A 27584-nucleotide genomic window follows, 5' to 3' on the forward strand; every position below is an offset into this window, starting at 1 on the left:
CTCTAAAGCTGTCACACTAGCCCTATGTAGTTGTGCCATGCCAATTACTCTACTCTTGTTGTCCATAGGTGTTTCGAGTGTCTCCTCAACCTCAAAACGAGCCACAGCCTCTACTGCCTTTGCCACACTGCCTAGAATAAAGGACAATATCTCTGCTTTGAGATGTATTAGAACCTATGTTCAATCCAAGCTTTACTTCCTCATGCAAAAGCAAAGCAATCAACTCATCCCAATCAGGGGGTTCAGATCTAATAGAAATAGATGTATCAAATGCTTTATATTCCTTGCTAAGTCCATTCAGAGTGACAGCAATCATATCATCCTCAGATACCTGTAATCCAATAGTGACAAGCTGGTCCGCTATGGTCTTTATCTCTGTCCTATAAGCATGGATGCTTTTGCCATTCCTAGACATGTTGTTGAATTGCTGTTTCAGCTGAGTCTTGCGTGCATATGTTACATTTCCATTGTTCTTCATGAGTATGTCCCAAGCATCCTTCGGGAAATCACTGACCAATAAGTATCACTGACCAATGCCTAACTACTTGCAAGCCAACAAGTATCACTGACCAACTTCTCACCAACAATTTGGGTAATGTTGTCAATGCCCTGTGCATTTGCCATGTTGCAATAGACAATGTCAATGCCTGACCAATGCGTGACTACTTGCAAGCCAACAAGTATCACTGACCACTAACTATTTATGACAGTTTTCTGCAACAAATTCATTGTTAAAACCAGGGTATTTCAGCCCATCATCATCTCAAAACCATCCACAAACATGTGGCATAACCCGTACGTACATCAATCAGTACATAGACCATGTAGTTGCTTTGAGTCTGTATCATGCAACCTTACTGCCAAGGTACATACATGTCGTCTGATTTGCAGGCTGTAAATGACCAGCAGCCGATTTACAGCCAAAACCGAGGTGTATGCATGTCATACATGTCCCAAAATCTCACAGACATCTGCTAGTACATGTAGGGTTCCATACATGACCATTCGGCCATAGATCAGGTCATAAACAGCAAGTACAAGTGTCAAATATCTTGTCTGCAAGTTGCAATCAGCAAATACTCAGCCAAACCAACATGTATTTTAGCTCAAAGAGTCCTCAAACCACTTCATACATGTGCTACTGTGTGTTGAGGTCAATAGGTGACCATACATACAACCATAGGCACTCTGCCTTCAAGGAGCAAAGTCATGGACTGCATTCCCTGCTTGTAACCAGCCAAGACACTTTAAATGCACTTGTTTTCAGCTCCAGACTTCAGTTTACACAATAGCATTCAATGCTTGTCTTAGTCCTTTAGACATTCAGTAGACATATCCCAAGTCATATAGTTCATAGGAACCAACCAATGTCATGTAATGCTTCAAGTGCAGACAATGCTTGCTGTTCACAGATCTATGACAGTTTTCAGCTTGTAAAAGGCTCCCAGATCTGAGTGTTTTTGTCAACAAACTTCAGCTCCAAGACACAAGAACAATGCATATGTCCTCCAAGGTGTATATCTATACTTCACTGATGCTTTCTGAGCATGACATAGAGCTCCAAGATCATGTCATGGCAGCAAACATGCTGTGTATTCTCTGTTACCAGCAGTTCAGGACTAAATTTCAGATCTGTATATTCATATCTCAGCTCATAACTAAGCCCTCTCCAAGGCATTTGCATATAACAATCTTCAAGCACCTTTCAAAGGGTATGGGCAAGCATTTAACCACTTAATAGCCACTTTATGTGATGTCTTTGCAATCATTGAAGTTCAGCCTGCAAACAGGCGCAGTTCACGTAGCCTGATAGGATGTATTTGCAGCAGATCAGCAGCACATGGTGCTCATTGACAACTTATACATGCTCATTGGAGCCTTGGCACACTCCCAAACAAGCTATAGCAACCACTTGAGCCATGGGAGACAAGAAGAACCAATGCATACCTTTGCCAGGAACAATGGCAGCCTGCCTGTCTTCAGAGAACCCTGGATCTTCACTTTCTTCAGGTCTTCTTCAGTGCCTCCTGCTCCAAAGAGCCCACCTAGCATAGCTCTGATACCATATTGGAAGAGAGGGAGAGATAGAGAGTGGAGCATAACCCATGAGCATCAGCTCATCTTCATCTTCTTCCGTATTCCATTACTCAACTACTAATTGAAAGTGAGACTTACACTAGGTTTTAATAACCATCATCTAACTATGGTTAGATCAAGTCTACACCGACTTATTCAATGACACATACATGTACAACTTTATCCAACTAGTGTCGATCAGTCACACAGACATAAAGAGATACAGGTGGAGCTCAATTTCTAACAAGATTGTTGCCAGAAATCTGAAGGTTAACATCAGATTTGAAGAGATTTTGCCATTGACAGCAAGGGTGACCTACATGTGATTGCTAAAGACTCAATTTGACTCTCAGAGTATTTAGAAAGAAGAGGCAAATTTAGGATTAATTATTATGGCTACTATTTTAGGTTGGAAAATGATGTTTGTCACTCTTTTATGGGTGAAAAAGCAAAGATTTCTCTCTCTTCCTGTGTCTCTCTTCTCTTCGTTTGATGCGTGTGCAATCTAGTGAAGGAAATTGAATATTTGAGCCTCAAAGTTGAACTCAAAGTGTTGCAGATTAGGAATTGTTGATCCCAAGTCTGAAATCAGCAAGTTTAGGGTTTTCATGGCTGCATTGGGATCCGTGCATGCATGCCTCAATGTACATTGAATGTTATGGATGTGAATTCAGCTAGTGGATAGCAAATTTTGTGAGATTTTGGAGGTTTACAAGAGAATTGATTTGCATGCAATAGGAAAATATTCTTTCGGGCTCTCATGGTTGTGGAATCAAGGGGAAAATTGAATGCCACTGGTTATTTGGGACAACAAGAGATTTCAAATTTTTTAAAAGATTGCACTTGGTCAATAGAGGAATTTGGAAACTCTTGGAAGCATTCATTGAGTTTGTGGTGAGGCCCCCCAAATTCTTGGGGATCCGTCTTTCTCTTGGTTGTACAACAAGATATTGAATTAATGAGAAAAGAAACACCACAAGGGGCTCCAACATTTTGGGAACCAATCAGGTGTCAACTCATCTCAATTTCTTGAGGGCAAGCCCAAAGTGGCAAAGTGTTGAAATTTCAAGTTAAATGTCTTTATGTATGTATTGCTTCTTATACTATGTAAAACAAGGTTCCACAACCCTTTCTTGAAAAGGAAGGCTGCCTTCATGGTTCCATTGCTAGGTGATGATGACTTTGTTGAGTAAACGGGCCTAAGGCACTTGATTGCAGTCATAATTGCAAGCAATTTGCTGAAATTGTTCTCAGCTGTAGAAAAATTGAGTCAGCATGTCTCTTCTAGCACTGAAGAATCGCATTATGGTGATGCCTCATCAAAAGTGGCAAAGTGTTGAATTTTCAAGTTAAACCTTATGTATATATTTCTTGTTATACTATGTAAAACAAGGTTCCACAACCCTTTCTTGAAAAGGAAGGCTGCCCTAATGGTTCCATTGCCAGGTGACAACGACTTTGTCAAGTAAATGGGCCTGAGGCACTTGATTGCAGTTGTAATTGCAAGCAATTTGCCGAAATTGTTCTCAACTGTAGAAAAATTGAGTCAGCATGTCTCTTCTGGCACCGAAGCATCACATTACGGTGATGCCTCATCAAAAGACAATGGAAATAACACGATGTCTAACCTTGGGGATCTTTAGCATGGGCAGCATGCTGTAAATGCTGGTTTCATTCATGAAGTGGGGACTGCGATGCATCATAATGCTGGAAATCAGCAAGAATAAGAGGATGGTTTCATTCATGAAGTGGGGACTGCAATGCATCATAATGGTGGAAATCAGCAAGAATAAGAAGATCAAGATGTCCAGTTTTAGTCACCCAAGAAGGGTAGCAAGGGTAACAAGCGTAAGGTATCTTTTAGTTTGTGGGGACAACCTGAATCTCCAAAGGTGGGATGGCACTACTATCCCTCTGAATGCACCCAATGCATCGAGTGCACAGATGCAATGTTCGATTCGGGGCAAGGATAGCAAACGCATGGGAATTGTCAAAATGCAAGCACTTTGCATTTTGGATAGCAAGGTATGCATCCAAATGTGGGACATACCGGGCACTTTAAAGGTATTGCTTTAAATCTCGATGCCTCTTGGGAAGATTGGATGCTTAATGCTCGGCCAGACATGGTACTACTTCTTGTGGTATACATGGTACAAATGTTTCTGGATGCAGCTAGATAACACATGTTATGCATGGACAAAGTATCCAAGAATGGCTAGTGGAATGCAAAACCTAATTAAACTCATGTGGTGGTTGGCTTTTGCAAGAACTGGCAAAACACATTGCCTAATCCCAGTGCTTGAGACATTTGTGTGTTTTGAAAACTATTTTATGTCTCATTTGTCATTGCCCAGCTGCTAAAGCTTTCTTCCTCATGTGTTTTGATGACTATTTATGCTAAAGATTTCTTGCTCAAAAATTGCATGACTGATTTCCAGCATATAGATTTGGCAAATTTTTTTGCTTATTTGACAGATTCTTGTCTCAGCTGTATAAGTGTATCAAATTCTTCACTTGAGCTTTCTAGACAATTTGGAATCAAAGAGAGAATTTCTAGAAGGTAGTTAAGGCTCTTTACAAGACAGAAGTTGACCTAAATTCAGTGAAGTCTTGACTACTTATCCTCTTAGAAAGGAGGAATATTTTTGTTTTGGCGTATTCCAGCATATGCAGTGTGCACACTGGAAGGCACAGTGCTTTTGCGATATGAACTCTTCATGCTGCACAAAACCTACATGTTGACAGTAAGTCAGAGGATGGAAAAATGGGATGGGAGAGTTGAATACTTTGTACCTTCATGGTTAAATATGAGAGTAGTCTGTGGACCAACAATTGAGGGAAAATAGTGGCAAAGGATTTCTTAGTTCCGTTACCTTCACAGAGAACTCCAGTTATACAGTCAATATGTAGCTTGTTGTTGACGAAGAAAGATCGTCAATCAAAAACTGTTCTTGTACACATTCCATGTGTAAAGCTCCCAGCAAGTTAATGTTGCAATGAATAGCGTTCCAAAGAATCAGAGCTTTGATGTCCAAAGTGAGGGCTAGAGGGGAGAAAATGCTTTATGAGAAAATAGTTGGATTCGAATTTTATCAAAATAGCTCTCTTTGTTCTTTTTTTATTATGATTTAACTTTGTGAAAAGGAAAACTTTTGGTACTCTCTTACAGTCTGCGCACACCAAAAGATGTGTTTACCTTCCATTACACAAAATCTTAATATTTCTCAATCACCTTCCTCTAGTGCTTCTTCAAGTATTTTAAGCTGCTGTTTTGCTTCTCAGAAGCCACCTTTGGAATTTTCTGGGGTTGGAAGTTGCTAGCTTTTGTTCTTGGGGAACAGTAAGGCACTGAACACCTTTGCATATGTTATGCATCATGTGCATATTTAACACTGACAACGTTTTCTTGTTTTGTGTTGAAGATAGCAAGATTGAAAGAGAAGTTGTCATTATTGGAGGAGGGTGATGCCAGCAAGGACAGGGAAGGAACATGGGAAAGGTCTACTGATCTTGATTGTCAGGAAAATGCCACTTCGCTTTACGAAAATGCCAGTAGTCCATTCAGAAGCCTTTCTGGAAGTCAAAAGAATAAGTTAACATTTCTTGGATCCCAGGATGATTCACATGAAGTGATTGCAACCAGGGAGTGTGATGTTGTTGATGCCCAAATTGAGTCCAATAGTTCTGCAAATCCTCAACCATTAGAGCCTGCACCTCATGAAATCATACCAAAGTTGAAATCTCGATCCAGCTCAAGGAAGCGATATACTCCTTTTATTGAGTATACAAAGCTTGAGTTTGAGGCATGCCTCTTAAACAATTCCTTTTTTTAAGATTGCAAGATGAGGGAGCACCCCTGGCCCAAAACTTGTTTTTCAACTACTAGGTGAATTTGCAGGTTGACACGTTCTTTGCAGTTGGGTCTCCTCTTGGAGTTTTTCTGTCTTTACGAAATGTGCGCATTGGAAATGGTAATCACTTCACTGATTAAGAGGTTTTAAATTGAGAACAGCGAGGCTTTTTAGGAAATTGAGAAGAAGCACGTCCTACAATGTTCCAGTTTTAGAAATAATTCCTGCCCTAGCACACTTGATCTCTGTCACATTTATGCCAAATACATTCAGGATGTTGATTACATCCTGAAGGTTGATTTCATCAACTTGTATTTCTTAGTCAATGTTTATCCCACACCCTATGGTTGCTGTATAGTCAGGTACTGGAAAGGACTACTGGCAAAATGACAGGATTGAGGAGGAGATGCCAGCCTGCAGGCGGCTGTTGAATATCTTTCATCCATTCGACCCTGTTGCCTACAGGTATACATGGGATATTCTTTGTGATGCCATTAACAATGTAGCTCTATTTCTACAGGTATCTTACTTGGTTTAAAAACTAAGATTGTACAAAGTTTTAGTACAATCAGAAACATATTCTCATTTGAAACTCGTTAAGCCATTTTGCTGTGTGGTGAAGTGTCTGTTTTTCAGATAGTATGGTATGTATTGCCATCAAATTCTTGAATCTACCTTTTTATGCAAGCTCATCATCTATATTCCAATCCAGTAGATCTACAGCTTTCCTGTTTAATTATGTATTACAATTTGAACGAGTCATCTGGGCCTATAAACATCATTTGAGATTCAGTTTCTGCCAGGTGTTTGTATATGAGTTTGTTTATACCCGCAGTGTTTGTAAGTTCTCCCCACTGTCCATCTACGACTCTTTCCAGCTGAGGTGGAGATTTTGCATTGATATAATTCTGTCTGCAAACGTTTATATTTTCTTCATACACATTTAAGCATATTGTAGACTGCATGGTGCTCCAAGTCAAATAGAGATTATGTGCAAGCAAGGGACTTGCTTTAGAATTTATTATGGATTGTAATAAGTTATTTGTGTTCTCTTAAATAGCATCACTGTATGGTTTCTCCATAAGTTACCTGTTGCTCCTAAGAATTGTTAGTCTTAAGAAAAAACCTTTGTAAAGGATTTTCAAAGGCTGAAAGCTTGCCAATATGCTCACTTGTTTGGTGCATGTATGGAATGAAAATATCTTAACCAAGAGGACCCATTTGTTGGTGGTGATGCAGGCTTGAGCCTTTGGTGTCAAAGGAGTATTTACACAAGCAGCCTGTGTTTGTGCCCTATCACAAGGGCGGGAAACGCATCCACATCGGTATGCAGGTATGCTGTTATCTTCTTGGATACTCAGTGTCTTGATATACAAGATTGTAAGGTTTTGAACTTAATGGCTTACGCAGGAATTTGGGAGAGACGTTTCTGCTCGATCTAAGGCTTTTGTCCATTCCTTTGCCACTTTTGGGGTAAGACAACAATGTGCACAATTTTGGAAATTACAGCTCTTCTTTGTAACAATTTAATATCTGAGGACATTTCTACCTTATTTACAATTTACGAAAAGCTGCTACAGTTTACCATGACTGACATTAATTTCAAGCGGTGTAGATTTTCAGCATCATATAAAATGGTAGGCTTAGCATGAAGAGTTAATTGCTTTAAGCATGGCTTCATAACAAGGATGGTTGGCTTGCTGAATGGTAGAGTTGAGTATCATGTAAGATGGTAACAAGGGATTGACATGAAGAATTTATCATTCTTTAATCATGTCTTAAGGTGGTAGGATACACATGTATATATGTGTACATCTGTACACCAAACGATTAATACAAGTATTTCATTTTTCATCTTGTCATGGATAGACAAAGAAAGACAAACTAGTAAAAATAGAAGCTGTCAATGTGTAAAAAGAGCTTCTGGTTCCCCACTATCCTAAAACATCTAACATGGGATCATGATGGAGGTATCTCAGGGCATCTGTGATAGTATCAACTAGGATGCATCTCCCTGGGAACATGTACTGGTGATTGGAGATGATGGTGTGGATCACCATGAAGCCACATGGACAACAAGGGGACATTGCCAGGTCACCACTTCCTTCCACACCCACATAGCTCTTCACTTCATTACTCAAGCCCATTCTTTTACCCTCCTGGCACATGGAACCTTCCTCAACATCACTCTTCACCTCATCACCACTTCTATTTACGGTCATTCTCTTACCCTCCCCGCACAAGAAGCCTTCCTTATCATCACACAAGGCCGTTCCTTTATTATCACACCTTAATGAATCTTCCACACACTCTTAACCGCTCACAGCAATTACTTTACCCTCGTGGCGCAAGGAGCTTTCCTCATCATAGGTCAAGGCCATTCTTTTATAATCACGGCTCAATGAGTCTTCCACACACTCTTCTTCACTTGCAGTTGTTTCTTTACCCTCTCAGTGCAAGGAGCAAGTGTTGGTAGTGGACTGTGGAGCTCTATGGTCACTATTTTGGATCCTGCACATAAGCCACGACAACTTGGGGTGCAGTTAATTAACCTTATCCATTTCACTGAGTTCTAGGAGCACAGTCACAAACTAGACAAGAACTCCATGCTTATGTGCAGGGTACCAAATGCCTTGAATGAAAGGAACTGGCAACACCCTTGTCTTACAGTACACTGGTCCCATGCATATGTAACGCTCATCTAAGAAGTTATCTGGCCGATAGCACAATGTCTTGATCAGAGTTGTGTGCTAAGAAGTCCACAGGCCTATAGTACAATGTCTCAGTCAGAGTTGTGTGCTGAGAAATCCACATCTGGCCTATAGTACAATGCATCCCAGGTTTTCCTTTTATCTTAATTTGATAATGAAACCATCATTCAATGTTTTCTCCTTGTAAAAGGCCATCTTTTGACAAGTGTTGCCTTTGGTCAACCCATGCGCTCTTAATGTCTATCTTGGTGATGTCCATCCCAACAACTCCTTTGAGCTCAGTGTGGCTGAACCAGTTTTGTACTGTGATAGTGGTATTTCATCCATCCAGAGGCATAGTCCCTAAACCATGCTTTAGTCTACAGAAACTAGCAGTTCATCTCTCCTGCTGCTGCACATTACTGTAAAAACCATGGTATCAATCAATGGGAATTTTATGGAATCAGCTCCTTTAGAGCATCTCCTTTAGTCTATGGATGTAACACCTGGAAGAGGCCTTCAACTACTTGTTGTGTTATATCATCGTGCAATCAGTATGACATGTGGCCTTTCAGTCCTCCATTCATTGTGAAGATTTAGGTCCCTACAAAGGGCTTCATATTGGAATGACTGATTTGCTGTTGCTCAGCTCTGTGAAATGAAAGTGTGCACTTACTCCACTAGATTTCCTCAATACGGCAACAGTAGTGCTAAATTGGTGATGAACTACAGAGTTTCTAAAGGTAATGCCTTTAGACTTCTCAAGGATTAGTGCTAGATTCCTATTTGTGCAAAAAGCCTATAGAGCATCAAGGTGGCACTGTAATGCATAAGTGGAACTAGATATAAACAATTAGCATGCACTAGGATTGAGGTGAAGATCCTTGGTTGATAAATCTCTTTTTTTACAGTCTAAACAATGGATTAATGCAAGGTGGGCCACAGGATTATCCTCCTCTACATAATACTGCTGATGCTGTCAATTTAGCTTTAGTTGTCCTCACCATTGGAAAATGTATGAGTTTGCAGTGAAGAGTGGGTGGACAATCCAGAAGCATGGCAAGGCCGCTGTGCAGCAGTTCTCTGCCAAGGTTTGGGTCAGGCACCATGTCCTCAAAGTTTGGATGCACAATAACAAGAACACCTTTGGGAAGAACTGTAAGAATATAAATGAGCTGTAATCTTTGATATTTTGAGTTTTTTCATAGTTTGTATGCCATTCTTCAGATCTAGGGTCACAAGAGTATCACTTATTAGGCCATTTTTAATATGACTATGTCCCTCACTATGATAAGCTGCAGCCTTAAGGTTAATGCAACCAGCGTTCCTTTTTACAGAAGGGTGTTGGAACCCTAGAATACACTAATTTACAACCAGCCATAAAAAAATAAATGAAAATTTGAAACTTCGACAATTCACCACTTTGGGCTCACTTTCCCTCAAGAAAATTGAGATCAGCTGACACCCGATTGGCTCCAAAACAATGGTGCCCCTTCACATTAATTCCAAGATCTTGTTGTACAGCTGAGATCTGAGTTGAATCCCTAGAAAGATGTCAAAACCTTGCCTTAAACTCAAAAGATATGCCCTTGAGTTCCCAACTTCCTCTATTGACTGAGCCAACTATCTTGCTGTTCTCTATAACCAGCAATCATAAAGTCCAATTCACCCCTTGATTTTGGATTCCACAATGAAGCTCAAATTGAATTCTCTTCTAGTCGTATTCAAATCAGTGCTCTTATGGACCTCTAGAATCTCATCCATTCCACTATATAATGACCAAATTTGTATTGGCAACCTTTCTCAATCACTAAGGCATGCATGGATGCATCCCAATGAGGCCATGCAAACGCTAAACCTTGCTAGTTTCTGATTAAGATCAGCAAACCCCCAATCAGCAACACATCAGGTTCAAATTTGCGGCTTTATCTTCGCTTTATCTTCAATTCCAATGCCACATTCAACATGCATCTAACACAAATGAGGGAAGAATAAGCAAGAGAGAGAAATCTCTAATTTAAGCCTTAAAATAGTGGCCAGAATCATGAATCCTCAATTCGCCTCTTGTTTCGAAATGTTTGGGGAGCCAAATTGAGTCTTCAACAGTTGCATGCAAGTAACCCTTGCTGCAAATGACCAAATCTCTTCAAATCTATTGTTAACCTTTAAATTTGCATCAAGGATCCTTCATTCATGGCTGAGATTTGCTATCACACATCACAAAATAGCTCATAGTGTAAAGAAATGCCCTAACACAAAAACACAAATACAATCATACAACAAAGCACAAACTGATAACAGAACTAGTTAGGGTTAGGGTAACCCAAAGACAATGAACACAATGAATAATCTAAAATGAATGAATCTGAATAATAGAATGCTCATGCAACAAACACACTATGCAATGAATAAATATTGAACCTCGAACTCTTGTGTCTCAAGGACTAAGGCAAAGATAATGAGCTAGAGAGTGTGTTGTACTCCGATGGATCCCAAAACGCAGCAACGCAACCTCTAAAGATGTCTAGCAATACCTAATGCAGCAATGTGGATGTCGACTGTGTCCGGACAAGCAGAGAAAAGAGAAAAACAGCAAATGCGAATTCTAGAGATGGGTGGCAGCAATTGTATGGGCAAAACATGGCCTTTTGAATGTTGTGGAATGCCAGGTGGCAGTTGGTCAGCCCAAATGTAGCCAGGGAGATGGTTGCCAGGTGCAAACGCATCCTCTAATCAGCAAATGCAACCTGTGTGGAGTCGCCAGGCAGCAAATACAGCAAATGAAGGAGCTAGATCCGCTGGCGATGACTACAAGAGAAGAGATCAGCAAGATGGCTGAAAATAGGTGCTAGTAGGTAGTAGAAAAGTTGGGGTAGCTTCAATCGAGATATCCTCCATGAACAGTTTGTGGGCAGCAAAGCTCTGGCACCTGTAAACTGCAAATAGGAGATTGGACTAAGTGGGAGAGCATGCTATCTATTTATAAAAAGTTTGGGATCTCCCAAATTAGGGTTTACATGTGGGACGTTGAAAAACTCTTGAACTGCATTTGTTTAAAAGAAATGATTAAAATTCATTAATTAACTTAAGTTTTGGGATTGTTTAATTAAAGCTAATGATATTTTAGCTCAGTATCTCCCTCTTAAGCCCAAAACTGAAGCCAAAAAGGGACTATAAACAAACCCAAGCCTTTAATCTTTTGTTTTCCCAAAGGCGTCCCACCCCAAAGTAGCCAGGGTATTGAGCAAAGGGTATATGTCAGCTACCCAGTGACCTACCAAGGCTACAAAGGCAATGGTTATCTTACCAAGGAAACCCAAACGTTCACCACAGAAGAAGTAATTGAAACTACGATCCTCTCAAAGGAGTCAGGATAAAAACGAATAGAGAATCTTCCTTTCTTCACCCAAGCACATTCGCCACTTGAGCCGTATACAAGGGAACTTGCATGCGCAATTCTTTAAAGGGAGGGGAGGGGAGGATATAGAGTATCGAACAAAGGACGCTCGTTGGCTACCCAATGGCCTACTAAGTCCTGCAAAGGTGGATGAAAACACAATGGACTATTGTAATGTGCCCGCCTATCGGCTGTCCAAGCACGTTTTTAGAGGTCCATCGAGAGACGAATCTAAGCGACGCCACCGGGTACTCCCATGGAATGTTACGGGGTTTATCGCCTAGGGTTTTCCGAGTCTGCCTCACAACAGAACGTTCGCAGCCGAACCCACTAGGATCGACCTAAAATTCAAGTTCCTAGTGGTCAAGGTCTCCTGACAGCATTCTAGTGTCAGGTCCTGGACATCCTACTTTACGCAGAGATACCCGAGCCGAAGCAAACCCATGCCGCACTTGGTTTAAGGAGAATGGGAAACGAGAGGGATGCGCCGCTCAACCTCTCTGCCCGTAAAGCGTAGTCCCATTCCGGTCCCCTAAAACGGCATGAACCGGATTCTAACTTAACAATACCTAAAGTCGAACGATGGTAAAACCTTGTGAGAAGCCTCCCAATTCTCTAGGACCACCATGTCATAGGACAGACCCGTCAGGGGTTCTGCCCACCCGCTTCCCTTGATAGCTTTAGTTTTCTAATTAGATCCTACCACAATTATGTGTGACATTTAAAACTAGCTTCCTTAATTAAACCTTTAGAGAACAAGGTTCGTTCGCGTAATTTACAGCACAAATACGAAAACAGAGCAAGCAGTCCTTTTGACAAAACAAATTCCTTAACTTATCTTCACGTTAATCTTTGTCTCTTGCCCATACATGAGAAATTATGTATCCCTTCTGTCCAACAGAAGTACCCGATCCAAATCACATGGCATCATAATTTCCATCTATTATCTAGAATAGGATCTTCCAATGCCATAGACGTTGGGCTCACGGCAGTCTTCAACTCCGTTCCGAACTCGGTAAGGGGTGTCCAGAGCTCCACTTGATCCCAAGCAACCAGGGAGTGAGACACAACTTCCGTGGTTGGCCTTTTCACCACTCGACCTTCGGCCCATGAATCGAGCAATGTCCTCGAGTTGAAACGTGGTGTGACCTTGGAGATGATCCACCCACACAAAATATCCTTTCTTAATTAATCCAATTAAGAATCAAGCACAAACAAAGCATTCAGCCCTAATATCATTGTCCAAGAAAAACATTCCTTTATTCCCATGGCAACTTGTCATCACAAACCCTTGCCATGCATTTACCATCAATCACAAGCACTTGGAATAATCATCCAAACCACAATCCAATAATCAACTAAATGTAAAAACATTTAGGGTATTATTTGATGATCAACCAACAACCAATTGTATCTTTTTCCAAACAATGCAATAAAGGTCACGATATCATTTCCATCGCATATCTGCTCGCCCCCTTGGGATCAAAGAGCGATACTATGCAGAATTTTAATTGACTTTATCTTCCTTTTCCCTAAAGAACACGAGACAAATTTGTAAAGATGCAAGACTATCTCCTAATGCAAAGTAATCCCTGAATTATTGTGTGAGTTGTACTCAACTCATGGTTTGGCAGCACAAGATAACTCTTTAACCATTACTCAATGTGAAACCTTCATAGGATGGATGCAAGACTTTAATGCAGGATCAACTTGTGTACCATCGATGCTTATTTCGTATAACCTTTTCCATGCATGTACCATCTATGTGCACAACCCTCAAGGTAACCTTATATGCCCTTCATGTTAGGTTTGATTTTGTCATGTAGCACTGGGATGCAATGATTATATTTGGGTACAAGGTTTTGTGCGAACCTCAACGCGCCATATACATAAATCTATGCAAGGTCACCTTTGGTTGCAGAAAGAGTTATCCCATAATTTCCAATGAGTTCATTAACTATTGAAAAATAGATTCAGGTTACTTGTTAAGATGAACTCATGTACATACCAAAGCGATATACCCTATGTCTCAATGAATAGCGGAGATGGCAATTAGTACCTGGATATTCGGATATGAATTATCCATACCCGACGTTGTATTCATATTAGCAGTAACGCCCTCGCTGGTGGCTCCATTGTTGAATGCGGGATTACCGTTGGTGTGTGTCTCCCTCCGTTTGGGAGCCATACTTTCAGCTTATAAATCTCTCTCGCTCTCTTCTTCTTCTTTCGTAATGGATGTTATATTTATAAAGTACTAAACAACAAAAGAGTTACAAAAGTCATAGCAAAGATACAGAGGAAATTGCCATATGCCAGGGAAGTAAGTCCTCGCGAGGGAGTAAGTCAGAGTGCCGAATGAGATCTATCTGCCAATGCAAGAAACCTTTAAGCCTAGCAATATGTCCCTGAACATTAGAGGCTGAATCAAAAAGAAAAGCATTCCGAATGGTCCAATTGTGTCAACAGTCCCGGTATCTAAGAAAGTGAAACAAGATCGTCATATGCGACTATGCCGGTGTGGGGTATTTGGGCTACACAAAAACCCAATCAAAAGGGCTTAGCGAGAAACTAACCATTGCTCACCAAACCGCTGACAAGAGTGACCAGATTTTCTTAGCGAGAGGGCAAGAAATAAATCGATGACAGGCCGATTCCACACTGGTGGTGCAAAAGAAACAATTGCCATTGGAGATTTGACGCTTGGAAAGGACTGAAGTAAGAGGAAGACCACCAATCATCACCCTCCAAAGAAAGACCTTGCATTTGAAAGGTGTCTTGTTCAACCAGCCCTCCATCACAGTTACCTTCCACCATGACTGAGATTTACGCAATTCCCATACAGTATTAGCTTTAGTAACCAGCCATTGATGATCTTTAATCAGAAGATGATACACATGGTTAGCTGAGTCCTTTTCCAAATTCAGCCTGCCTGCAAGGTCCCAGTCCTGCCAGGGACGATCCGAAGCAAGGGCAGGAAAGGCTTGTCTACTGTGGAGCACCATCAAAAGCTGTCCCCATAAATCACGGTATCCACAAGGGATCCTGAAAAGCCTCCTGGCTGTACGAAATGATATCAACACATTGCGACTAGCAAGGGTGGCATCTGCAACAACTGAAGTCAAGCCCAAACGTGCCATGCGGTTAAATTTTGGTCTGAGCTCATGTTTGCCTTCCCAAGAAAGTAAACGTGAGGCTGCCAACAATTCCAGTTGAAAAGAGTTAGTAGCTATGCGGTCCTCCGCTGGATGCCACTGAGCCTTCTGGAGAACCAATTTCCAGGAACATACCAAATGAGCAAGCAGGGATGATGAAGGACTAGAAAACCGAGAGTCTGCATTGAGAACATGCCACCAAGAGCTCCGAATTTGGGTATTACCATGCACAAGCCCGTGATCCTCAAGAAAATAACGGGCTATAAAGACCCACGGGTGATGATCCAAGTATATGGCACGAAAAAGAGACCAACAGAGTGCCAGCATATGAGTTTCGGCTTCCAAAATAGCCCTACCACCCATGCGTTTGGGGGTACATGCATGCGACCAAGAAATCCATGAAATGCCTGCATGCAAGGAGTCCTTCCAAAACATGAAACGAATGTACTGAGTAAGAGCATTCAATGTAGTAGTAGTCCAAGGCAGCAATTGCAAGAAATATGTGAGCATTGGCAACATAATTGTCTGAGCCACTTTGAGGCGAACATGGAAGGGCCAAGCCTGTGACTTCCAATACAGAAACTTAGCTGCCAATTTCTGTGAAATCCACTCTAGTAGTTGCTTCGGCCAAACATCAACACCCAAAGGGTACCCAAGATGCCTGACAATGGAACCACGGGGAACAACCATTCCCTGCCAGTCCAATGACTGCAAATCTCACTCCGTGCAACTGAGAATGGCTGATTTCAAAGCATTGATATGAAGACTAGAAGCATGACCAAAGAGAGTCCAAACATCTAATGCTTTGCGAACATTATCCTTGTCTGCACGCAAAATCATAAAGCTGTCATCAACCAAGGATTGACTAATGAAGTGCTATCCAAAAGGAAGAGACAATCCAACCAACTGAGTAGAAGCTGCCATATGAGATAACATGGAAAGAACCGGATGAGTCGCAAGGGCAAAAAAGAGAGGACTCAAAGGGCAACCCTGTCTCATAGAGCGTGCAAGGACAAATGGCTCTGTAACACTACCATTGAGCATCACTCGCGAAGAAGCCGCAACACTAATGGTGTAGATCAAATGAGACATCCAAGTACCAAAGCCCATAGTAGACATAAATTCTACAATGAAAGACCAGTCTAAATAATCAAAAGCCTTTTCCAAGTCCAATTGAATCAATACCACCTCCTGATTAGAGTGCCTTGCATAGTCAATAGCCATTTGCACATTTAAGACATTATGCAGAATGTTTCGGCTCTTAATGAAACCATATTGAAGAGAATGCACAATGGCAGGAAGATGCTTATGGAGCCGATTCACCATTACTTTGGAAAAGATTTTATACATAGAACCCATCAAAGAAATTGGTCGCCAATGTTTCAACATAGGCGGCGAAGGAACTTTTGGAAGCAGTTTAATAAGTCCTTCTTTCCATGAGGAAGGCATGAACCCCGTTTCTCAAACCTCCTGAAACATAGCCGTCAATGGTTTCACCAGTCAAGTAGCAAAAACCTGAAAGAATTCATTGGTGAGACCATCCCAACTGGGACTTTTATCCTTGGGCAAGCGTAACAAAACATCCATAACCTCCGCCTCACGAATATCTGTCTCCAAAGTAGTTTGCATGTCATGTGGAACCTGATTGCGGACCAAATCATAGAAAACTGAGCGGGCATGAGTAATTTGGTCAGAAGGTGAAGGAGTAGAACCAAGAAGGTCTAAAAAATAATTCCTACACATATTCACAATAGTCTGAGGATCAATGACCATTTGACCTTCTGCATCCTGGAGTCTAGTCATATTCTCTCGGGTAGGAGATGCATGGAGAGCTCGAAAGAACTTATGAGTCTGACAAGCACTATCTTGCAAATTCTCAGTCAAATTTTGCAATTTGGCCTGCTGATAAGATTTCAATTGAAACTCTTTAATAAGATCAGCCAAACGCATAGCCAATGGCAACAGAAATACATCATCTGGAGTCTCCACCAATAGAGAACGAACCAAAGCCAGTAATTCCTCCGCTGCTTGTCAACGCCGTCGACAAAGAGAGGCATGATGGATCCCATACTGCCGAACAACCCGCTGCACATTAGAGAGCAATCGTTCAAAAGAAGCATTGCCCTCAGAGGAAAAGTCCAATAAAAATCTATCAATCAATTGTTGCATATAACTCTAAAAGATTAAATGCTTCAAATATGACGAGTTGAAACGCAAAGGGAGTCTATCCAGAAATTGCTTAAAAGGTGCAATGGGTTGAACAAGCATCTCGAGCTGTAGAGGAAAATGGTCTGACAAGGCATATTGCTGCAACACTTTCATGGGTTGAACCGCGACCATGTAGTTGTATACTGCGCAGAATGAAAAGTAAACCCTGTAGAAGAAGGATGTAGCCATGACCAGAGATCTTGCTTAAGTACGACAAGAGCAAACGCATTCCACACACGGCTTTCCAGAGCGTCCATCACTGAATGCTCTGATATGGACTGTGAAGGATCAACACACATATTAAAATCTCCCATCAAAAAACCACGTCTGCCGAGTGACAAGGAGGTCTGCAAAGTATTCCAAAGATCCCGGCGGAATAAAGGGTCATTTGGAGCATAGAGCTCAAGTAACCATAAGATCTCTCCTTTAAATAAAACTTCAATCACCACAAAACGACCGTGTACATCATTTTTAATGAGAACGGGCTGATATTTCTCATGTATAATCATAAGCACACTAGAATAATGCATGGCATGTGTCCATGCATAAAACAAGCAAAACCCATCGCAATCCACAACTTTTCTTGCTTCACCGTGGCTCTTGTGCTCGATAGCACACAAGACATCCCATTGATTCTCATGCAATAAACTCCACATGGCATGTTTCTTATTGCGAGAACAAATGCCTCGCACATTCCACGTGGCTATCTTCATGTGTATTCAAAAAAAGAAAATCAGGAACGAGGCAAAGCTTGCCTCGATTTAACCTTTTCTGCTAGAATGTCAAGGACTCCCTCATCCAAAAAATCAGCTAACACGGCAAAAGAGTTCTGACGGCGAGATTTAGAGGTAGACAGTGTATCCACTGTCTTGGGGATGGAATGGAGATAATGACGATCCAATGGGGTAATCACGTTACCTCTAGCATCAAAAGCCAACTTAGCATGTGGGCCCTTCGAACCATCCGTATATACTTTCCTAGTGGGCTGATTGCGAGGAGCAGAAGAAACCATAGCATGAGTAGTGTGCTCTGAAGACAACATGTCTTTCCTGCGCATATAAGTACACAAGGAATCTTGTGAAGCATTAGGCACAATATCCGCCATGCCAGTATCAAACCTTTTACCTTTTTTGGCACGTACATCTACCCAATCATTATCACAGGAACCCAAACCCGAAACATGTTGTTTGCCTTTATCCAAGACTTTAGGTGGCTGGGTCGCATCCTGCGACAGAGCATGAAGCACCATATCTTCCATGGGAGGCAAAACATGCTCAGCATCTGAAGTCGGTTGCTTCGCTGGACATTCGACCATAAAATGCCCCAATTTTTCACACGAAAAACAATGCCCTACAAAGTTACCCCATTTCAAACGAAAGTGCAAAGGATGCATGCCAGAGCAATTAAGACGTAACCAAGCTGGCCTTTTCTGAGCAGTGTCCCATAACATACACAAACGGTTACGATTCGTGGCCCTTAGGCTCCGGGGAACCAAAACAGTGCCCACAACGGCCATGGTATCCTTTAACTGTGGCCTATAGACAGCCGAACAGTTTTCCACTTCAACCCACACCAGGCATTCGTGTTGAAGCAAGCGAGAAAGGGTCAAGCACAGTGGACTATTTGATTGGATCACCCAACTTGCTACCTGACATAAAAAGCTTTGAAATCTTAGACAGACCAATTGGATTAGTAGCAGACCATGCTATTCTAGCTTTCACAATGCAATATGGGCATATACACGAAGCACAGCCACACATACCAAAATTACCATGCTATGATTTTGTGGAAGTGACCTCACACATATACAGCACTCCACTGTGCGAGATGCATTGAGGGAGCTAGACACACAGGCCTCTCTGGATGAGTTTACAGGACAGTTGACCAAGATAATACACACTTCAGCAGCATACGCTTTCCCACACACTACACCGTCAGATAAACCTCCATGAGGTAATGCCCCACAAAATGGCTGGTATGATGATGAGTGCAGAGAGACACGAACACGTTTTCAGCAAGAGATGGCACTTGGCATATGTACACATAAGCATGCTCAAACACTCTTTAGACAGTTGGTATGCAAAAAGAAGTGGGAATACCTGAGCAGACTAGAAACAGAAATGTATTCCATGTTCTTGGGGCAGGACAGCAAGAGAGCATGGAAAAAGATGCATGAGAACCAGCCACCCCTACAAATTACTAGACCGGATGATTGGCATGGATATACTTGCACACTCTATGATGTTCCTGGCCAAGAGCCTATGCCACTCCCCTCAACCTCAAGACCAGCAAATTGCAGATTTTTCACAAAAAAAGAAGTGAGGAATGCCATATGGAAACTGAAAAATGGAAAAGCCCAAGATCATGATGGTTTAGTGGCTGAACACTTCACGCATGCCTGTGATATTTTGGCACCAACGCTGGCTCACATCTTTAATAGGCCAGTTTGTGAGGGATTTCCAACCTGTTGGTCAGACCATATTATTGTGCCGCTCTTTAAGAGTGGAGACCCCACGCTACCTAGTAACTACCGAACTATCATGATTGGACACATGCTGGCCAAGGTATATGGCTCTATCGTGGAACAAGTATTGAGTGAATGGGCCGAGATGCATGGCCTAAGATCAAAAGGCCAGGCTAGCTTCAGAAGGGGATATACAACTCTAGACCATATCTTTACATTGAGGGCAATCATCGAAGAAGGCAAGGCATTCAAGAAAAAGATCTACTGCTGTTTTGTGGACTTTCGCAAGGCCTTTGACACAATGCCACGCGCTAGACTCATGAGAAGAATGCAAAACATTGATGTGCCTGTAGAGATACAGTGGAGTATCTATGCCTTGTATGAGACAATGACAGGCAGAGTACAAACACCTGAGGGCATCTCAGATACAGTCAATAGCACCATTGGGGTGAAACAAGGCTGTCCACTTTCACCGACACTATTTGGGATGTATATAGATGAAATTTCAGAATATGTGGATAGGACTGGTGGGGCCGGAGCCAGCCTAGCTGGAGTGCTAATACCATTACTGCTTTATGCCGATGATATTGTACTTATATCTGACTCACCTGAGGGACTAAATAGACACTTGGATGCATTATCAGCTTTTTGCAGAGATAGAGATCTTAAGGTGAACCTTGGGAAAACTAAAGTTATGGTATTTAACACATCAGCTGCTTGGGTGACAAGAGCTGAGCACTAGTTTACTTTTGATGGAAAGCCAGTGGAGATGGTTAGGCAGTATGTCTATTTGGGGGTCACATTGAAGGGACCACAGTTCTCTTGGAGAGAGACATCAAAGGCTCGTTTGGCAAAAGCATATGCAGCCTTAGGTACATTGGAGAGGCAATATGCTCACATACAATTTCATGAGCCGCGCACCAAACTGTGGCTTTTTGACACCCTGGTTACATCCACACTTCTATATGGGGCAGCTATTTGGGGTCCGAGTCTCTTTCACACGAGGAGACAGCCTTTGGGAGACCAGGATGGACCAGAGAAGGAATACTATGATGGGAGGGAGCATATGGAAAGACCACTGGTCATGATGATCTCACGTATGATACGAGCGAAGAGCTCGACCCCACATGAGATTATCAGAGCTGAGTTGGGAGCATCACCCATGGTGGCTGAGGCCTTGGTCCAAGCAATGACTTTCATACATAGACTATGGGAGCTCCCCCAAGATAGATACCCACGGCTAGCCCTGGCCTCTTCTAGACAACTAGCAGCAGATGGTGACAGACATTGTTGGTATGCTCAGTTGAGTACATGGATAAGTCTACATGAGCTGCAGATTGACAGACTACCCCCCTTTGACTATAGCTTGGATTGCCCTACACTTGACCTAAGCCGATCAGAGCTAAACCATGTGATCACAGCAAACATACTGAAGTTAGATACGGAGAAGACCTGGATCCGAGCCTCCTCCCCCCATGGCACGAGGATGGCACATTACCAGACCCACTTCCTTCAGGTATCTGAGGATGGTTTCATCACCCGACCCAATTACATCGACACACAACTGCCTCATGGACTACGCACAATTATTGGCCAGATCCGCACCTCATCCCACCACCTGAGGATTGAGACAGGCAGATGGTAGGGTATACAGACAGAAGAATGCATATGCCCACTATGCGACAGAGAGCCAGAGATAGAGGAACACTACATCTGCCAATGCACTATATATTATGACATACGAGGTAGATACCACTGTCTGTTTCGAGAGGGTTTTGGACCCCTGAGATGGATCATGCAGTTTGAGGATCAGAGATGCTTGGGATTCTTCCTCTTGGAGCTCCAGAGGCACAGAGCAACAATTCTACGGAGTAGGAGGCCCCCACAACTCGGCTCACATAGACAGAGAGCAGTCACTGACTTTTTCACTGATACACGACAGAGTATGGCAGATACCACTACTACTGCCACACAGCCTACAGGAGTACATCATCATTGGACCTCATCTTCTGTAGGTGTCCCTTTGGATAGAGCAGTGGCACTTAGCCGATCTAGGTGCCCACGTCCACCTAGACGAAGGCCTAGACATCCACACCACAGACAAATTAAAGCCATCATTGAGCGCCACAGGAGACAGATGTCAAGACGCCTCATCCATGCAGAGATACACCTCCTTAGAGAACAGACATATCATTGATGGAGAGTTTTCCTTTTTTAGATCATTGACATGTTTTCCTTTTATAGGACACTATTTTATTTTTTTTCAGTCTTATAGGCATGTTTTTCATCTTTTTCTCGTTCCAATGAGAAACACACCATCATTGTATGTATTGCTTTGGTCTCATAGGCCACATTGGCCTTTTAGAGACGTTAATATACTCTCTCTCTTTTTTTTTTCGTAAAAGGTAATTGTATTAATTACGAAATGAGTACAAGATTACATGATTACACGAGTACAAGAGACACGAGGGCCGTAGGCCAACGTGTGGGAAATCCCCGGACTAGGATACTAAGAGGTTACACCAATCATGGCAAGGACCCAGAGGCAATTGCCAAATGCCAGGAATGCAAATCCTCCCGAGGGAGCAAGTCAGAGTGCCTGATGAGATCTAGCTGCCAATGCAAGCGCCCTTTAAGCCTTGCAATATGTCGCGGTACATTAGAAGCCGAATCAAAGAGAAAAGCATTTCGGGTGGTCCAAATGTGCCAACATCCCCAGTATCTGAAAAAATGGAATAAGATCTTCATGTGTAACGGTGGCGGTGTGGGATACTTCGGACACACAAAAACCCAATCGAAAGGAGTCAATGAGGACCCCACCACCGCGTGCCAGATTTGCGACAAGAGTGACCAGATATTCTTGGCGAGCGGGCAAGAAAGAAAACGATGTCGGGCCGATTCCGCCGAAGTGGTGCAGAAGAAGCAATTACCATTCGAAATTCGACGCTTGGAAAGGGCCGAGGCAAGAGGAAGACCACCAATCATTACCCGCCACAGAAAGACCTTGCATTTGAAAGGTATCTTATTCTGCCATCCCTCCATCAGCGTTGCCTGCCACCATGACAGTGATTTCCGCAGGCCCCAAACATTATTAACTTTCACACCCAGCCATTGGTGATCTTTAATGAGAAGATGATACACCTGATTAGTAGAGGCCTTTTCCAGACTCAACCGGCCTGCAAGGTCCCAGTCCTGCCAGGCGCGATCCATAGCCAGGGCAGGAAAGGGTTGCCCACCCTGAAGTTCCGAGGAAAGCTTCCCCCATAAATCACGGTATCCGCGCGGGATCCTGAAAAGTCTCCTAGCAGTCCGAAACAATGCAAAGACATTGCGAGAAGCAAGGGTAGCATCCGCAATCAAAGTCACACCCAAACGGGCCATGCGGTTAAATCTTGGTCTAAGCTGATGTTTATCTTCCCATGAAAGTAATCTGGACACTGCCAACAATTCCAGCTGAAAAGAATTAGACGGCACGCGGTCCCCTACAGGATGCCAACGGGCCTTTTGGAGCACCACTTTCCAAGAGCTGACCAAGTGCAGTAACAAAGAGGAAGAGGGACTGGAAAATCGAGAGTCAGCATTAAGGACATGCCACCATGAGGCCCGAAGCCGTGTGTTACCCTGGCGGAGCCCGCTATCCTCAAGAAAATAACGGGCTATGATGGTCCACGGGTGATGATCCACACACATGGCACGAAACAGAGACCAACGAAGAGCCAGCATATGAGTTTCTGCATCCAAAATAGCTCCACCACCCATGCGCTTAGGGGTACATTCATGTGACCATGAAATCCAGGAAATGCCTGCCTGCAGTGAATCTTTCTTCCATAGCATGAAACGAATGGGATGAGTGAGAGCCTTCAAAGTAGTGGGCGTCCATGGTAGTAATGGCAGGAAATAAGTCAGCATTGGTAGCATAATTGTCTGAGCCACTTTGAGGCGGACATGGAACAGCCAGGCTTGCGACTTCCAATACATAAACTTCGCGGCCAGTTTGTGTGAAATCCACTCCAGCAGGTCCTTTGGCCGTACATCCACCCCCAATGGGTATCCAAGATGCCTGACAATTGAGCCACGGGAAACCACCTGGCCCTGCCAGCCTAATGACTCTAAATCAGGCTCCATGCAACTGAGAATGGCTGACTTGAAGGCATTGATGCGAAGACCAGAAGCTTGACCAAAGAGCGTCCAAACATCTAATGCCTTGCGAATGTTATCCCTGTCCGCCTGCAAAATCATAAAGGAGTCATCAGCCAAAGATTGGCTAATGAAGTGCTACCCCAAAGGAAGAGATAACCCTGCCAGCTGGGCAGAAGCCGCCATGGAGGATAACATTGAAAGGACCGGGTGAGTCGCCAAGGCAAAGAAGAGAGGACTCAAAGGGCAGCCCTATCTGAGCGAGTGTGCAAGGAGAAATGGCTCTGTGACTCCACCATTAAGCATAACTCTTGAAGAAGCCTCATTACTAATGGTGTAGATCAATCGGGACATGCGGATACCAAAGCCCATAGCAGACATAAGATCTGCAAGGAAAGACTAGTCCACACAATCAAACGCCTTTTCCAGGTCCAATTGAATCAAGACCACTTGCTGATTGGAGTGCCGCGCATAATCAATAGCCATTTGCACATTTAAGATATTATGCAAAATGTTGCGTCCCTTAATAAAACCATATTGGAGAGGGTGCACAAGAGCTGGAAGGTGCTTGTGAAGCCGATTTGCCAGCACTTTGGAAAAGATTTTATACATCACGCCCATCAACGAAATTGGTCTCCAGTGTTGCAGCTTTGACGGCGAGGGGACCTTGGGGATCAGTTTGATAAGGCCTTCTTTCCATGAAGAAGGCATGACCCCTGTTTCCCAAACCTGCTGGAACATGACCACCAATGGCTTTACCAACTGCGTGGCCGAGTGCTCAAAAAATTCATTAGTGAGACCATCCCAACTAGGACTTTTATCCTTAGGCAGGTGTAACAAGACATCCATAACCTCCTCTTCGCAAATATCCGCCTCCAAAGAGGCTTGCATATCAAACGGAACCTGCTGGTGGACCAGCTGATAGAAGACCGAGCGGGCATGCGTAACCTGGCTAGACTGCAAGGAAGAAGAACCAAAAAGATCCATAAAATAATTTCTGCACATATTGATAATGGTCGGCGGATCAGTGACCATGTGACCTTCCGAATCCTGAAGTCGAGTCATATTTTCGCGAGCCGGAGAAGCATGCAAGGCGCGAAAGAACTTATGAGACTGGCAGGCACTATCTTGCAATGTGTCAGTCAAGTTATGCAGCTTGGCCTGCTGATAAGATTTCAAGCTAAATACTTGAATAAGATGGGCCAAACGCCGTTCCAGTGACAGCAGAAAATCATCATCTGGGGAATCCAGGAGCAAGGAACGGACCAAGGCCAATAAGTCCTCTGCTGCGAGTCGACGTCGGCGACAAAGAGAGGCATTGTGAATCCCATACTGCCAAGCAACCCGCTGCACATTAGAGAGCAGGCGTGCAAACGAAGCCAAGCCCTCAGAGGCGAAGTCCAATAAGAACCTCTCAATCAGTTGCTGCATATAACCCTGAAAAACTAGATGCTTCAAATAAGAGGAGTTGAAGCGTAAAGGGAGCTTATCCAGCATCTGCATAAAAGGTGCAATAGATTGTGCCCGCATCTCAAGCTGGAGGGGAAAATGATCCGACAACGCATATTGCTACAAGACCTTCATCTCCAGCATCTCGGGAAGAAAATCATCCCCCTGCATAATATACATTCTGTCCAACCGCGACCAAGTGGTTGCGTATTGTGCGGAATGAAAAGTAAAACCTGAAACAGAAGGATGAAGCCACAACCAAAGATCTTGCTTAAGTACGTGCAAAGCAAAGGAGTTCCACACCCGGCTTTCTGGCGTATCCATTACCGAATGCCCTGAGGTGGACTGAGAAGAGTCAACACACATATTGAAATCTCCCAACAAAAATCCTTTGCGACCAAGTGCCATGGAGCCCTGCAAAGTCGACCATAGATCCCGTCGGGATGCGGGATCATTCGGAGCATAAAGTCCCAGCAACCATAAAATCTCGCCTTCAAATAGGACTTCGATTACCAGAAAGCGGCCCTGCACATCATTTTTAACAAGCACAGGCTGGTATTTCTCATGAACAATCATCAGCACGCCCGAATAATGCTTAGCATGTGTCCCTGCATAAAACAGACGGAATCCACGGCAATCCACAACTTTTCCTGCCTCACCGTGACTTTTGTGCTCCACTGCACACAATACATCCCACTGATTCTCATGCAAAACAGACCACATGGTATGTTGCTTATGGCGAGAGCAAATGCCTCGCACGTTCCACGTGGCAATCTTCATATATTTTCAAAAAAAAAAAGGAAGTCAGGAACGAGGCGCCTTTTGCCTCGATTGCACCTTTTCTGCGAGGGCATCCAGGACACCCTCATCCAGAAAATCAGCCAATACTGCAAATGAATTCGGGCGACCTGCTTTAGAGGTAGTAGGGAAATCCACTACCTTGGGAGTAGGGCGGGGATAACGCCTATCCCAAGGTGTAATCACATTGCCTTTTGCATCAAACGCCAACTTAGCAGGTGGGCCCTTGGGGCCCTCGGAATAGACTTTCCTTGAAGACGGATTACGGGGGGCGGACGGGGCCATGGTACGCGCAACCTGCTGTGAAGTGACCATGTCTTTCCTGCGCGTATACGTGCGCACGGAATCCGGGGAAGCATTAGGCCCAGGATCTGCCAGGCCTGCGTCCAACTTTTTACCTTTTTTTTGTTGCGCCTCAATCCAGTCAGAGCTAGGAGAATCCAAACCCCAGACCTGTTGTTTACCTTTATCCATGACAGTAGGTGGCTGAAGGGTCTCCTGTGTCTGGGCATCAAGCACCATGTCATCCTTGGGCTGCACAACCTGCGCCTCCTCAGAAGACGGTTGCCGTTTCGGGCATTCAGCTACAAAATGCCCTAATTTACCACATGAAAAGCAGTGCCCGGCAAAATTGCCCCATTTCAGGCGAAAATGCAAGGGATGCATGCCAGAACAATTGAGGCGAAGCCACGCAGGCCTTTTCTTGGCCGTATCCCATAACATGCATAAACGGTTTCGGTTCATAGCCCTGAGGCTTGGGGGAACCAGCACTGTGCCCACAACCGCCATCGCGTCCTTCAACAATGGCCAATATACCGCTGGACAATTTTCCACTTCCACCCACACCGGGCATGCTCGTTGAAGCAGACGCTGGAAGTCAGCCATAGGGCGCCATGGTACCACATGGACCAAGCGGCGATCAAAGAATAGTGGCAACTTGGACAGGAGCTCAGCTCGATGCGATTCCGATTTCAACAGCACCTCATAAAAGCCGCGAGGTCCAAGGAAGATCTCCTCAACATACTCCCCTTGCAATAAATGGTGCATCTACTGGCGAATATGTGAGAGCACTGGGATCCTGCCGGTGAAAAAAAGTATAACTGCACGGTCATAAAACACCGAGAAGGACCGCAAGACTGATTTTGGGTCCACCGTCGCTTCCAGCACATCATCCGCAGCCGCAGCAGAGAAGGTTTCATTATTGTGCTGGACATAATCGCCAAGCAGAGTATTGGCAAAGTCCAGCAAGTGCTCCCAGTCGATTTCCTGCGAATCCACAGGTTCAGAGGCAACCTGCGCATAGGAATGGTCCTGAGGACCCATTGGCTCGTCTGAAGTGTGCTTAGAGCGTTTGCCTGC

At 43.5% G+C, this 27584-nt stretch overlaps 1 protein-coding gene across 2 annotated transcripts in view; it reads left to right on the top strand.

Annotated features, from left to right (window-relative positions):
* The window catches only part of SGR2 (shoot gravitropism 2 (SGR2)), a 279626-nt gene that overhangs the window by 206878 nt on the left and 45164 nt on the right, over nt 1-27584 (top strand). The window contains exons 12-16 of one of the 2 annotated variants that reach the window (XR_015691565.1): nt 5499-5879; nt 5975-6047; nt 6290-6392; nt 7167-7252; nt 7338-7400. Coding sequence is in view for 1 of the 2 variants with exons in the window: in XM_087682632.1 (XP_087538758.1) it covers nt 5499-5879; nt 5975-6047; nt 6290-6392; nt 7167-7260; nt 7338-7400 (714 nt within the window). In the remaining variant the exon portion in view is untranslated. Of the gene's footprint in view, nt 1-5498; nt 5880-5974; nt 6048-6289; nt 6393-7166; nt 7261-7337; nt 7401-27584 lie in introns of both variants that reach the window. The other variant, XM_087682632.1, reaches the window with a different exon arrangement.

Source organism: Lygodium microphyllum, chromosome 8 (genome assembly GCF_053477565.2).
Source record: "Lygodium microphyllum isolate KBCC chromosome 8, Lygodium_microphyllum_v1.1.10, whole genome shotgun sequence".
In the NCBI taxonomy this organism is placed as follows: Eukaryota; Viridiplantae; Streptophyta; class Polypodiopsida; order Schizaeales; family Lygodiaceae; genus Lygodium; species Lygodium microphyllum.